General features: G+C 44.6%; 1 protein-coding gene across 1 annotated transcript in view; it reads right to left on the bottom strand.

Annotated features, from left to right (window-relative positions):
- vps13c (vacuolar protein sorting 13 homolog C) overlaps positions 1-13,341 on the bottom strand; it is a 387,871-nt gene that overhangs the window by 107,466 nt on the left and 267,064 nt on the right. The window contains exons 61-63 of the mRNA XM_072282204.1: positions 4,862-5,026; positions 3,934-4,062; positions 1,177-1,310 (exon numbers count right to left, since the gene is read on the bottom strand). Coding sequence (XP_072138305.1) covers positions 1,177-1,310; positions 3,934-4,062; positions 4,862-5,026 — 428 coding nt within the window. The remainder of the gene's footprint in view (positions 1-1,176; positions 1,311-3,933; positions 4,063-4,861; positions 5,027-13,341) is intronic.

Genomic DNA, 13,341 nt, shown 5'->3' with positions numbered 1-13,341 from the left:
TCGGCACTGATCTGGGCCGACAATTACGTGCCGGGCAGCACCTAATTAATTAGCATGTTTGTTTCAGTTTTTTTCTTAAAGATGTGCTGGGTGCCTTCCAGCTACCTTGGATCCCTGCGTGCTTCGCGGCAATGTATCATTCAGCGGCCTGGAGGGTGGGGGCCACTGCACCACCCAAACTCCAACTCAGCCTAACACACCACCATCAGTGTGCTTGGCGCTGTCTTCCCAATTCCGGTAAGTGATACTCCACTGTACATACATTATTTCTACTTTATAAAGGCTGTGTATTTTTACATGTTATTTGGTATGGTTTGGCAGCTTCATAGCTTAAGGGTTACTGGAGAGCGCTTGTGCCATGTTTTTCCCAACAGCGCTTGCGTGACATTTTCTGCCGACGGCGCTTGCGTGAGATTTTCACTATGGAGAACAGTTCAGTAATGATTGTGGAAAAGTATTTCTACTTTATATAGGCTGTGTATTTATCATATCATTCCTGCTTTTACTATATGTTACTGTTATTTTAGGTTTTGTGTGTTATTTGGCATGATTTGGTAGGTTATTTTTTGTCTGCGAACGCTCACAGAATTTTCCCATATAAATAAATGGTAATTGCTTCTTCGCTTTACGACATTTCGGCTTACGAACCGTTTCATAGGAACGCTCTACCTTCGGATGGCGGAGGAAACCTGTAATTTCACTCAGTCTTTTCAATTACAAATTTAGTTTCACATGTTTTCTGGGTACACATTCAGAAAATCTAGACTCAATGGAAGAAGGGTGATAAAAAGTCCTGATGAAAGGTCTCAGCCCAAAACATCGACTGTTTATTCCTTTCCATGGATGCTGCCCGACTTGCTGCATTCCTCCAGCATTTTGTGTATTTTTCTCAATGGAAGAAGCTGTTTTAGGAACAGCTTCTTCCCCTCTGCCATCAGATTTCTGAACCTGAACCTCCTATTCCTCTTACGCACTATTATTTATTTATTGTAATTTACAGTAATTTCTATATTTCTTGCACTGCCCTGCTGCCAGAAAACAATGAATTTCATGTCATACATCAGTGACAATAAACCTGACTCTGATTCCATAATGGCTGTAGCTGATTATGTACCACATTGTCATTTGCTTAAATTTACTGCAGTTTTGAAAAACTACTGCGCAGATTTTACAGACCTTTGCTTGAAGCGGAACTTCAGTGCTGCAGTGTGATTAATGATGAGAGCAGGTGCAGCGCCTTCATAGTAGTCTGTGAAAGTGATCACTGTGGCATGCTCTGCAACATTCACATCCACTATAACTCCACCATACTGCCAAAGCAAAAACTGTGTCAGATTATTTCATTCTAAAATCACTGCAAAATTTGTACAGTTTTTGTATCCAAAATGAGTTGTATAGAAAAAAATACTCAAACAAACTTGGTAATATTTACAAGATGAAAGATGCATCATACACTGGAGAGAGATCGAGAATTTTGTCCTGCAACTAATGATATTTGCAATTTTTACACTTTTCACTTGCTAATTAAGATCACAATTCTTATTCAGTTTAATTGGTCTATTAATCCTGCTGCTGAGAAGGTCACAAATTGCGTTCTCATTTCTGTGCATTACATTGCACGTTAATTGACAATGCAGGTTCATGTCTGTAAATGTTGACCAATCTAAGAAAATCATAAAAATATTTAGAGAATATGGTTACTCTTGGATTATATGATGGACATAATGAATAACATCAATCATGACATCAGTGTATAAAGAACGCAATACATATAGCTGTAGGTAGGCATAAAGTGTCAAGAAGTGCCTCTAAAATCTTGCTGCTTTTATTCCATTATTTTTTCAAGTTTTGTTCCTGCTCTTATTACAACTTCAGGGTAGCAAGATGGCACAACCAGTACAACTGCTGTCTAATAGCTCTTGTAACTCAAGTTCAATCTTGATCTCTGGTGCTGGATGCATGGGCTTTGCACCTTCTACCTGTGATTGTGCACCACTGGGTGCACCATCTTCCTCCTACATCCCACAGAATGTATGAGGTTTGTTGGCCTACTGGCTACCATAACTTGCTCCTGATGTTTAGACTGAGTGGTAGAAACTGGTAATCATATAAACTGCAGATGCTGGATATCTGAAATAAAAATAGTAAACCCTGAAATACTCAGCAGTGAGTGGCATCTCACTACAACCTGACCTGTGAGTATTTGCAGCATTTTGTTTTTAGGTAAAATCTGGGAATGAGGTGAGAATAACACTGGACAGTGTAAATGGATGAGCCCTTTTCTGTGTTACATGACTATGAGGTGTTACAGTTGCTATCAAACTCATGTTTTTCTCTCATCATACTGTGAGATGACAAAAAATTATTTATTCTCTCTCTCTCTCTCTCTCCCTTCTACAACCTCCTGTGATGGTTGCCAACTGCTAACCTTCTGACTAGTCTGTCATTCCCTTCCCACAGGGTCAGCGATTATGTACAGAAACAGATCTCTTTGTCTGCCCATCTATACTAATTCCATTTACTAGGACTTGGTCTTCTGAAATCTTGGCAATTCAACATAGAATGTTACAACTCTTTGCCCACGATGTTGTCCCAAGCTTTTAATCTATTCTCTCATGCTCATCTGATTACTGATTAAATGTAATGCTGCTATTACACCTTCAAGCAACGTTCTCCAACTTATCCTCTGTGAAAGAAACTTATTCTCAGATTTTCTCTAAATGTATTACCTTTCAATCTAACCTATGCCCTCTTTTAATTTTCTAATATTGATAGGAATTATTTAAGGTTGCCCAAGAGGGTTTATTGAAGCAGTAGGTAGAGAGTTCTATAGCGAGGGGTTGCACAAGACCTTATCTTATGGAATGAGAATGAGTAAAGGATTGAGATATCTGTGTAGGAACCCTTTGGAAACAGCAATCATTGCTCAGTAAGCTACAAGGCGCTCATGGAAAAAGATTAGATTGGTGATAAAGCACTAATCTGGTGCAGGTGGATTTCAACAACTAATAGACTGGGACAGCTGCTAACGGAAAATAACATCTGATAAACGGGAGGCACTTAAAAGCAAAATGGTCAGAGCTGACAATCATCAAGTGCAAAGAAGGTAAGTTGAACTAACCCTAGTTAACAAAGGATATGAAAAATTTGATCAGATGAATCAAGAAAGCAGATATCAGGTATGGGAAGTTGAATCTTTGAGGTTTTCAGGGGTTATAAGCAAGAACCTCAGAAAGAAATTAACAGGACAAGAAGAAGCCTTTGTCTCCACAAGGACAGCATGACAGTCTCTCTGACAAATGTCACTGCCAGATGCAGTGCAGATTTATAGGGAATGGTAGGGATGAAGCTTGTATCTATCTATCACGTGTTGCCTTGCTCACTACCTACTATAAGCATGTTCTAGCAGCTCTGTCCTTCACAGTTTACCTAATTCAGTCAGAGGTGTTGCCTCAGAGATGGACTCGGTGCTGGCTACTGAACCCATGCCCCTTACAAGTTGTGGTACTTTTCAAATGTTTTTCCAAAGTAGAGTGACCATGCCTTGCTACTGCCAGACGGTTGGTCAGGTTTTGTTTCTTTTGTGCTCTAACGTAGCAGTCACAGTACACCTGAGTGGACTGTAAATCTTTTCACTTTGAGCTGGTAGCTTCTTATAATCTAGACTGTTAAAGATGGCAAATCTCCTCCTCTGAAGAAAACCAGTGCTGGATAATTTCATACAACAATTCAGCATCAATGTACAGTATATATATTTTATTTTTAATTCCAGATTATTAACTGAGACCACAACCTCTGGACAATTACCGGTCCAGTAACTTCAACCAATCAACCAGCACCATACCTGTTTTTTTTCACACCTGATTCTATATTACCAAGATCCAACTGCTGTCATTAATGAGCATATAAACAACAGCGAATATACAGACCTACCACATAGTCAAGCTTCAGCAATGTGCCATTGTCTTGCTTGTTATAGAAGATTGATTTTGATGTCAGTTCAGACCCAACTACTCTGACACAAAGCTTGTTTGATGCGGTTTCAGGCCAGAAAGGAAGGCACTGCAATAAAATTACAGAAATGTTAGTGGCCACTAAGCATAAGGAACTATTTAATAACACATCTGGGTTTTTAAATATCAACATGAAACAGGTGCCACGAGTTATTTGTGTCAAACATAACCCAAAACAATCTTCTCCATCATAAACAGCTAAAATAATAACAAAGAATTAAAACCACCTTCAACAACAGACACATGCAGTCATCTGGAAAGTGCCACATTTGAAGTTTTCTGATGTTACAGAATCTAGACTGTCAAAGCCCATGACAGTTTAGTTAAGGGAAGCACTGGAAGATGTTACTCCCATGTTCAATAAATAGAAGTACTGCAGGAACAGACCAATCCGTTCAACCTCAGCAATGGAAAACAGTTAACACTGCAGATATTGAAATGTGAAACAAAATCAGTAATGCTGGTAGAATAGTAAAGCAGCATGTGTGGAAGAGGACTCAGTAAACATTGCAGGGCAAAGATTCTTCATCAGAACTGAAAGTAGGCAGGATGGTCTCTATAATGGAGGAGCTACAAAGAGAGGCTGGGACTGCATTTTCTAAAGAAGACTGAATGAAGATCTGACAAACATAAAATAATGAGGGTTCTAAACAGAGATGGTAGTGGGGAGCTATAGATGGATACCGGACTAGAAGGAAAGAGAATTTGTCTTAAATATGCTCTACCAGCACAGTATTCTGAATATCACTGGCAATGCAATATGTTAGGAATTTTATGCTGTTACAATAGATTTTATTGTTCAAATTGGTGGCACAAGCATATTGAAAAACTGAAATCCCACACTCTACCTCTGCTGCTGAAATGTAAATCCATTTACCACCTTCCGACAAGGCACAAAACTGCTCTTCTCCAACCTCCAGCTCATACGAAGAGTTATTGACCAAAGTGTAGAATGGAGTTAAGGTGACAACCTTCGTCATGTTGAAACTGCTCATTTTAATGGCTACTCCAATCTGTAGTTCAGAAAAAAAATTTGATATTAACTGTCAAGTTTACACACTTTGATGTACAAAATGCCATGTAATTTTTTTTTTAAGTTGTTTGCAACGAAGGACCAGCAATATACTGAGCTTGAAAGTAAAGGAAAATTAACATTATACTTCTTAACAAAGGAAGATGAAACTTTATTTCTGACTTTACCAAGTCCCTTAACAAGCCCTCACAAGACAGGCTAGGCCACATCAGCTAGCCAAATGAATATGAAGGTGGCTTGGTGGAAGGAATCAGAGGGGAGTGAAGGGTTGTATTTTTTTTCCCCAAACCAGCGGCCGTGGCCAGTGCTGTGCCATTAGGATTGGTGCTAGGTCCCATGTTATTCGTCGGATATATCAGTGACTTGGATGAGAAGTATGGGGACTGGAGGTGAAGCTCAACACACTTGGGGTCATCTAAGATGTTGAAAGTATCATAGATAGGAGTTTTAGCAACGTGGTTGTACCCAAGACACAAGGTACAGGTATAAAGTAATTTAGTACTTGTATTTAAGAAGGGTGGTAAAGGAAAACCTGGGAATAGTAACTCTATGGTAGGTTAAGTTACTGAAGAGGATTCTGAGGGATAAGATGTGCATACATCTGGAAAGACAAATATATATTGATTTGTATCTTATTTATTATTTATATACTCCTTGTTGTAGCTGTAAATGGATTATTCCTATGTCACTCTGTCAGACACGCCCACGTGGGAGGATTTCACATATTGTACATTCAGTGTTGTCAATAAAGCGCAGTTGAATAGCCTGCCTGCCTGCTGATGCACTGAATTTGCAGCCTCTGTTCTTGTTCGCATATATCTGTGGAAGGTGTCCAGGAACTTGTCGGCCTGAACTGTCTATGCTCGTTGCTAACTGTACGCACCGAGGCTGAGCTGAGACCTAGCCAGAGTTGCTAGGCAACATCTTTGAGCTACACCCAAAAGTGGATACATTGTAGTAATCTGTGGGCCACTGGCCTCGGGGAGCGCACAGACACAGCAGAGAAGTCAGAGGAGTCAGTCAAACTCTCAGGCTGCAATAATCTGTGGGCCACTGGCCTCTGGGAGTGCACAGACACAGCAGAGAAGTCAAAGGAATCAATCAAACTCTCAGGCTGCAATAATCTGTGGGCCACTGGCCTGGGGGAGTGCACAGACACAACAGAGATGTCAGTCAAACTTGTAGGCTGCAATAATCTGTGGGCCCAAACTGTAATAATCTGTTGGCCACTGGCCTGGGAAATGCACCGACACAGCAGAGAAGTCAGTCAAACTCTCAGGGAGAGTAAAAAAGATTTTCGTAGTACAAATAAAATACTAAACAAAGAAAAAGGAAAATTATGTAAATATCTGCAGTATGTACATCTACTTACCTAATAAAGCCCTCCACCCCGAGAAATTTGATTTCACTAAACCAGGGGACTGTGAGATATGGCTCAGACTCTTTGAGAGATTTAGCATTGCAAGCAATCTCACTCAGGCTTCAGAAGAGCATCAACTAAGCAAACTACAGCATAGGTTACAAAGCAGATGACATCAAGGATTAGGGCTGACAGATCCTAATAAAAAGGAGTACAAAACAGTGCAGGACAAAGTCAAAGACTATTTCACAGGAAAGTGCAATGTGACATTCGAGAGGGCAAAGTTCCACTTCAGAAAACAGGAGCCAAATGCAAGTGTAAGTGAGTTCATCTCAGCATTGTATGTCCTGTCAGAACACTGTACATATGGAAATATGAGAGACGAACTCATTAGAGACAGGATTTGTGTTGGGTTACTTGAAACAAAATTGTCACAGAGACTTCAGTTACAGGTAAATCTCACACTAGAGAAAGCTATTACTATGATCAGGCAGAGTGAGAATGTCACCCAGGCATAAAAACAATGTTGAGCTAAAGCTAGAAGTTGTACAAAAAGAAGGCTACAAACAAGGTGCACTCTAAAAGACTACAGAAAGAGATGACAATAGAGTTCAGCTCAGACAAACAGACAAGCAAAACAAAGAGCAAGTAAAATGTCCATCTGCAGTAGATTCAGCAACTCTCCATTCCACATTGAAGAGCTCTGTCCAGTAAAAGAAGTGAAATGCCTCTAAAGCAACAGAATTGCAGTAGAGTCAAGAACAGTATTTCAGGTCAAAGACATCCACGATGCAGAAGAGTGTCTAGATTCTAGATTCAAATAGACAAGGCTAATGTACTATGGTTCAGTTGCAAAATGAGGCAGTGATGTTCAAAATGGACACTGGGGCATATGTTACAGCCATTCCCAAATGTCTGTTCACAAAACTGGCAAAGAAAACAGGCTAAACCCTACAAAGAATATGCTCATAGGCCTAGGGAAACACAAGTTCAGTGTGAAAGGAATACTTCCATCTGTAAAAATGAGAAACAGTTAAAAGATGATGTCCATGCTGTTCAAAATCTCTTTTTATAACTACTGTGTTGACATGCCATTGAGAAGCTGAACCTCACTGTAAGGATAGATTCGCTAAATAATGTTCAGAGGCAGCAGATGTACCCGGAGTTGCTCACAGGCCTGAGGGTACTGAAAGAAGAGTATCTTATCCAACTGAGGCTAGGATTGACGCCCTACTCTCTGACCACAGCAAGGCACTTACCATTCTCATTGATGATAAAGTCAAAGTTGAACTTGAGAGAATGGAGATGCTTGACATCATAACTAGAGTGAATGGATTTATTGACTGATGTCTGGGCATTGTTTCTGATCCCAAACCAGATGACACAGTGAGGATTTGCACTGATCTAACAGAACTGAATAAAGCAGTGAGATGGGAGAAGTTTATTCCATCCTCTATTGAGCACACACGGGGTATGCTGGGTGGAGCAAAGTTCTTCTCCAAACTAGATGCAAACTCAGGGGCTGGCAGATCCGTTTAGCTCCTGAGTCAAAGAAGCTCCCAATCTTTATCACACCATATGGATGCTATGCCTTCAAGAGACTCCCTTTTTGCGTTTCATCAACCCTTGAACTCTTTCAGATGGTGGGCAGGAGACTGAGCATAAGCCTGTCTGTTCTTCCTTCCCCTCTCTAACCTCACTAACTGGATTTACTTTACTTTACTGTTGCCAAACAATTGATACTACAGCGTACAATCATCACAGCGATATTTGATTCTGCACTTCATGCTCCCTGGATTACAAATCAATAGTAAATATTAAAAATTTAAATTATAAATCATAAATAGAAAAGGGAAAGTAAGGTAGTGCAAAAAAAAAACCGAGAGGCAGGTCCGGATATTTGGAGGGTACGGCTCAGATCTGGGTCAGGATCCGTTCAGCAGTCTTATCACAGTTGGAAAGAAGCTGTTCCCAAATCTGGCCGTACGAGTCTTCAAGCTCCTGAGCTTTCTCCCCGAGGGAAGAGGGACAAAAAGTGTGTTGGCTGGGTGGGTCGTGTCCTTGATTATCTCGGCAGCACTGCTCCGATAGCATGCGGTGTAAAGTGAGTTCAAGGACGGAAGATTGGTTTGTGTGATGTGCTGCGCTGTGTTCACGATTTTCTGCAGCTTCTTCCAGTCTTGGATAGGACAACTTCCATACCAGGTTGTGATGCACCCTAGAAGAATGCATCTATAAAAAATTAGTAAGGGTTTTAGGGGACAGGCCAAATTTCTTTAGCTTTCTCAGGAAGTAAAGGCGCTGGTAGGCTTTCTTGGCAGTGGACTCTGCTTGGTCGGACCAAGTCAGAAGATTTGTGATATTGACCCCAAGGAACTTAAAGCTTTTGACCTGCTCCACTTGCGCACCACTGATGTAAATTGGGTCGTGCGGTCCGCTACTCCTTCTGAAGTCAACAACCAATTCCTTTGTCTTGCTGACGTTGAGGGATAGGTTATTGTCTTCCCACCATGCCACCAGGTTCTTAATTTCCTCCCTGTACTCAAACTCATCATTACCCGAGATACAGCCTACAATTGTGGTGTCATAAGCAAACTTATATATTGAGTTCGATGGAAACTTCGCTACACAATCATGGGTGTACAGTGAGTACAACAGGGGGCTGAGTACACAGTCTTGTGGGGCACCGGTGCTCAGAGTGATTATAGAAGAGAGCTTGTCCCCTATTTTTACAGCCTGGGTCCTGTCTGTGAGGAAGGTGAAGATCCAGCTGCAGATCTGAGTGCTAACGCCCAGGTTCCAGAGTTTAAGAATCAGTTTATTTGGAATGATGGTATTAAAGGCAGAGCTGTAGTCAATGAAAAGGAGCCTTACGTATGCGTCCTTACTCTCCAGGTGTTCTAAGGAGGAATGTAGGGCCAGAGAGGTGCCATCTGCCGTTGACCTGTTGCTCCAGTATGCGAATTGCAAAGCGTCGAGGTTGACCGGTAGGCTGTGGTTGATGTGTGCCAAAACCAATCGCTCAAAGCACTTTATAGCAATTGATGTCAGAGCCACAGGTTGATAGTCATTCAGGCATGTCACCTCGCTCTTCTTCGGCACTGGGATTATCGTTGCCTTCTTAAAACACGAGGGGATCTTTAGACTGAAGCAAGGAGCTGTTGAAGATGTCAGCAAACAGTCCAGCTAGCTCGCTTGGACAGGCCTGGAGAACCCGTCCCGGAACGCCATCTGGGCCCGTTACCTTCCTTGGATTTATCTTCAGGAAGGCCCTTCTAACGTCCACCTCGGTGACAATTAATCTCGATGCCACCAGGTCCGGTTCATCCGGAGGGAGCAGGACGCTCCTCTTCTGTTCGAATCTTGCGTAGAATACGTTAAGTTCGTCAGGAAGAGAAGCACCACAGTTATTGATATTCCCAGCCTTTTCTTTGCGCCCAGTTATCTCATTTAGACCCTGCCATAGTTTATTGGCATCCCTCTGGTTAGCCTGGGCTTCCAACTTGGCTCGATATTGCCTCTTGGCACCCTTAATGGCTTTCCGGAGTTCACGCCTGGATTCCATGTAGCGACTGGTATCCCCGGACCTAAAAGTCACAGCTCTAGCCTTCAAAAGGGACTTGACCTCATAATTCATCCAAGGTTTCCGGTTAGGGAATACCCGGATCGTCTTGCGAGCCACACAGTCCTCTGTACATTTCCAAATAAAGTCCGTGACAGCTGAGGCATACTCATCAAGGTTAGCTGCCAAGTCCTTGAATACTAACCAATCCACCGATTCAAAGCAGTCACGGAGGACTTCATCCATTTCCTCCGTCCAACGCGACACCACTTTTGACACCGTGACCTCCTGCTTCAGTTTCTGTTTGTAAGCCGGGAGGAGGAGTACAGTCTGATGGTCCAACTTTCTGAAGTGAGGTCGTGGGATGGAACAGTAGGCATCCTTGACTGCTGCGTAGCAGTGGTCAAGTATATTCGGGCCTCTGGTGGGGCAGGAGAAATGTTGGTATAACTTTGGCAGTGCCTTTCTGAGGTTGGCCTGGTTAAAGTCCCCAGCTGTAATGAGCAAAGCCTCTGGATACCTGGTCTCAAGTTCACTGATTTTGGCATACAGTATGTTCAGAGCACACTCCACGTCTGCCTGGGGGGGAATGTAGACCGCTGTCAGTATGACCGAGGTGAATTCCCGTGGCAGATAGTAGGGACGACCCTTCACCGACAGGTGTTCCAGGTCCGGGCTGCAGGAGCTTGTCAGTGCCACTGTGTCCGAGCACCACGTAGTGTTGATCAGTAGGCAGACACCACCTCTCCTCGTCTTGCCCGAAGACGCCATGCGGTCCATCTGATGGATCGAAAATCTCTCTGGTCGGATGGCACAGTCGGGGGTGGCAGGGGAGAGCCAGATCTCGGTGAAACAGAATACACAGCAGATTTGCATCTCCCTGCAGTAGGTGAGTCTCCCTTTAAGATCATCCACCTTGTTCTTTATGGCTTGCACATTAGCTAGTCGGATGGTAGGCATAGGGACCTTGAAGCCCCTCAGCTTCAATCTGACCAGCAGCCCAGCTCTTTTCCCACGTTTCCTCGGTAAGTAGTGCATCTTTTCAGATTTCCATCAGTGCAGTGTGTTGTTGTCATCTCTTTGAGGTTGGTGGACGCGTCCCACGGGGATCAATCGGTGGGTCGCAACGTCGGGCGCTCTGGGTCAGGCCGAGTGACGGGGGAGGCTCCGCTGCCACTTCCAGCTGCCGGGGGCCCGGGCTGTCGATTGGGTTGGGCCCCGAAGCCGAAACTTAATCCCGGAGGGCTGGGCTCCTGGCTGAAACAAGTCCGTGAGCTGAGTCACGGTTGCGGAGGCCTCCGCTCCAGCTGAGCCTCGGGCTCGATTTCCGAGGTCGGCGGCGAAGGCCTCACTTCCGGCAGCTGTGGATGGCCACCAATGAGGCTTTACGGTGGTCGCTCCAGGGAAGCGTCTGGGGCACCTTGAGGTCTCCCATGTCACTTCTGTGTGGTCGTCTGCTCTGGAGAAGTGCTGGTCGGAATTGGCCGCATCTCCAAGTGCTCCAGCACGGTAGCAGGCCGTGGGTCTCCGGGAACGTGGTGGGCTTCGGACCAGGTCTCACTGGTCGGGTCCAGGTGCGGTCTGGAGTTTAAGAAGGAATTCTGGTGCAGTGGTCTCCAGCTGGGTCAGTAGCTTCGCCAGGGTGTTGTTGATCTTGTTGGATGTAGCAGATTGGAGGTTTAGAAGGGTTTCTCGGGTATAGGATAGTGTAGAGGGCAGTTTCCTCTGGAGAGCACGCGCAGAGTCGCCAGATACCGGCGCCATCTTGAAATATGTCTTTGGATTTAGACAAAGTGAGAAATTTTGAGACAAAACAGCAGGAGAAAACGAAAAGCATGCATGATCTCAAACGCAGAGCAAAATCTTTGTCGCTGCTCAGAAGTGGAGAAACTGTTTGGGTTTCAGACCAATCCATCAAAGGAACAACAGCATGCAACAAGGTGAAATCAGGTAGAACACACATGCGCTTGTGTGCCTTCAAAGTCCACAAAAAGTAAAGGAAGAACTAGAGTGGCCTGATCCTTATGACAAGAGGTGTACCTGAGGTGGATGCACCTGTTCAAGGATCTCCATCCACTCCCAACACCCTATACTAGGTATGGTCATTTATCCTTTCCACCACAGAGATGTACTCCATAGACTAATAGCTTAGGGCAATTGACTAAAGAGGCAAAATAATCCTCTCACTTTTTCCAGAGTGTTCAGGTAATCTACCCTGACCTCCATTAGATTTCGCTGCTTTTTTTAAAAGAAGTTCTAATGTTGAAAACATTTCACAAAATGAGACTGTTGTGAAAAAGATGAATCGGTAAAAAAGGATAACGAGGAGGGAGGAAGGAGGAGGGAGGGGAGAGGGGGAGAGGGGGAGAGGGGGAGGGGGGGAGAGGGGGAGGGGGGAGAGGGGGAGGGGGGAGGGGGGGAGGGGGGGAGGGGGGGAGGGGGGGGGGAGGGGGGAGGGGGGGAGGGGGGAGGGGGGGAGGGGGGGAGGGGGGAGAGGGGAGAGGGGAGAGGGGAGAGGGGAGAGGGGAGAGGGGGAGGGGGGAGGGGGAGGGGGGAGGGGGGAGAGGGGGGAGAGGGGGGAGAGGGGGGAGGGGGGGAGGGGGGAGGGGGGGAGGGGGGAGGGGGGAGGGGGGAGGGGGGAGGGGGGAGGGGGGAGGGGGGAGAGGGGGGAGGGGGGAGGGGGGGAGGGGGGAGGGGGGAGGGGGGAGGGGGGAGAGGGGAGAGGGGAGAGGGGAGAGGGGAGAGGGGAGAGGGGAGAGGGGAGAGGGGAGAGGATTGAAAACAAAGAGAAAGACCTTTACAATGTTGGCAATTCTCTTTTATGTTTATGTAAGGTACAGAAGTTCCGTGCTCTGGGTAAAATGAACCAAATCACTCAATTTCAGTGACTAATTTCAATGCACGAACACGAGGAAATCTGCAGATGCTGGAATTTCAAGCAATACACATAACATTCTCGGCCTGAAACTTCGACTGTACCTCTTCCTAGAGATGATGCCTGGCCTGCTGTGTTCACCAGCAACTTTTATGTGTGTTGCATAATTTCAATGCAGTTCTTTAGAGAAATACATACCTGTTTTATTTTCTTTTTTCCCCCAAGTTGTGTAGTTAATGGATTAATCCAATGTCACTCAGTTAGCCACTCTCACGTGGAAAGAGTTCACATATTGTACATGCAGTATTGTCAGTAAAGTGCAGTTAAATAGCCTGCCCTGCTGCTGTGCTGGTGTGCCCTCTGCGCTCTCTCTCAATATCGAACACAACGCTCCTCGTCAGCATGGCTTTGTGTATGGGAGAATCAGATCTTAGAAACTTAACTAAAATTTTTGATGATGGGACCCAAGAGGTTGATGAGGGCAGGGCAGTACAGGTG

The sequence above is a fragment of the Mobula birostris genome, chromosome 18, assembly GCF_030028105.1.
Source record: "Mobula birostris isolate sMobBir1 chromosome 18, sMobBir1.hap1, whole genome shotgun sequence".
Classification (NCBI taxonomy): domain Eukaryota; kingdom Metazoa; phylum Chordata; class Chondrichthyes; order Myliobatiformes; family Myliobatidae; genus Mobula; species Mobula birostris.
This window is presented reverse-complemented; position numbering and strand designations above follow the sequence as displayed.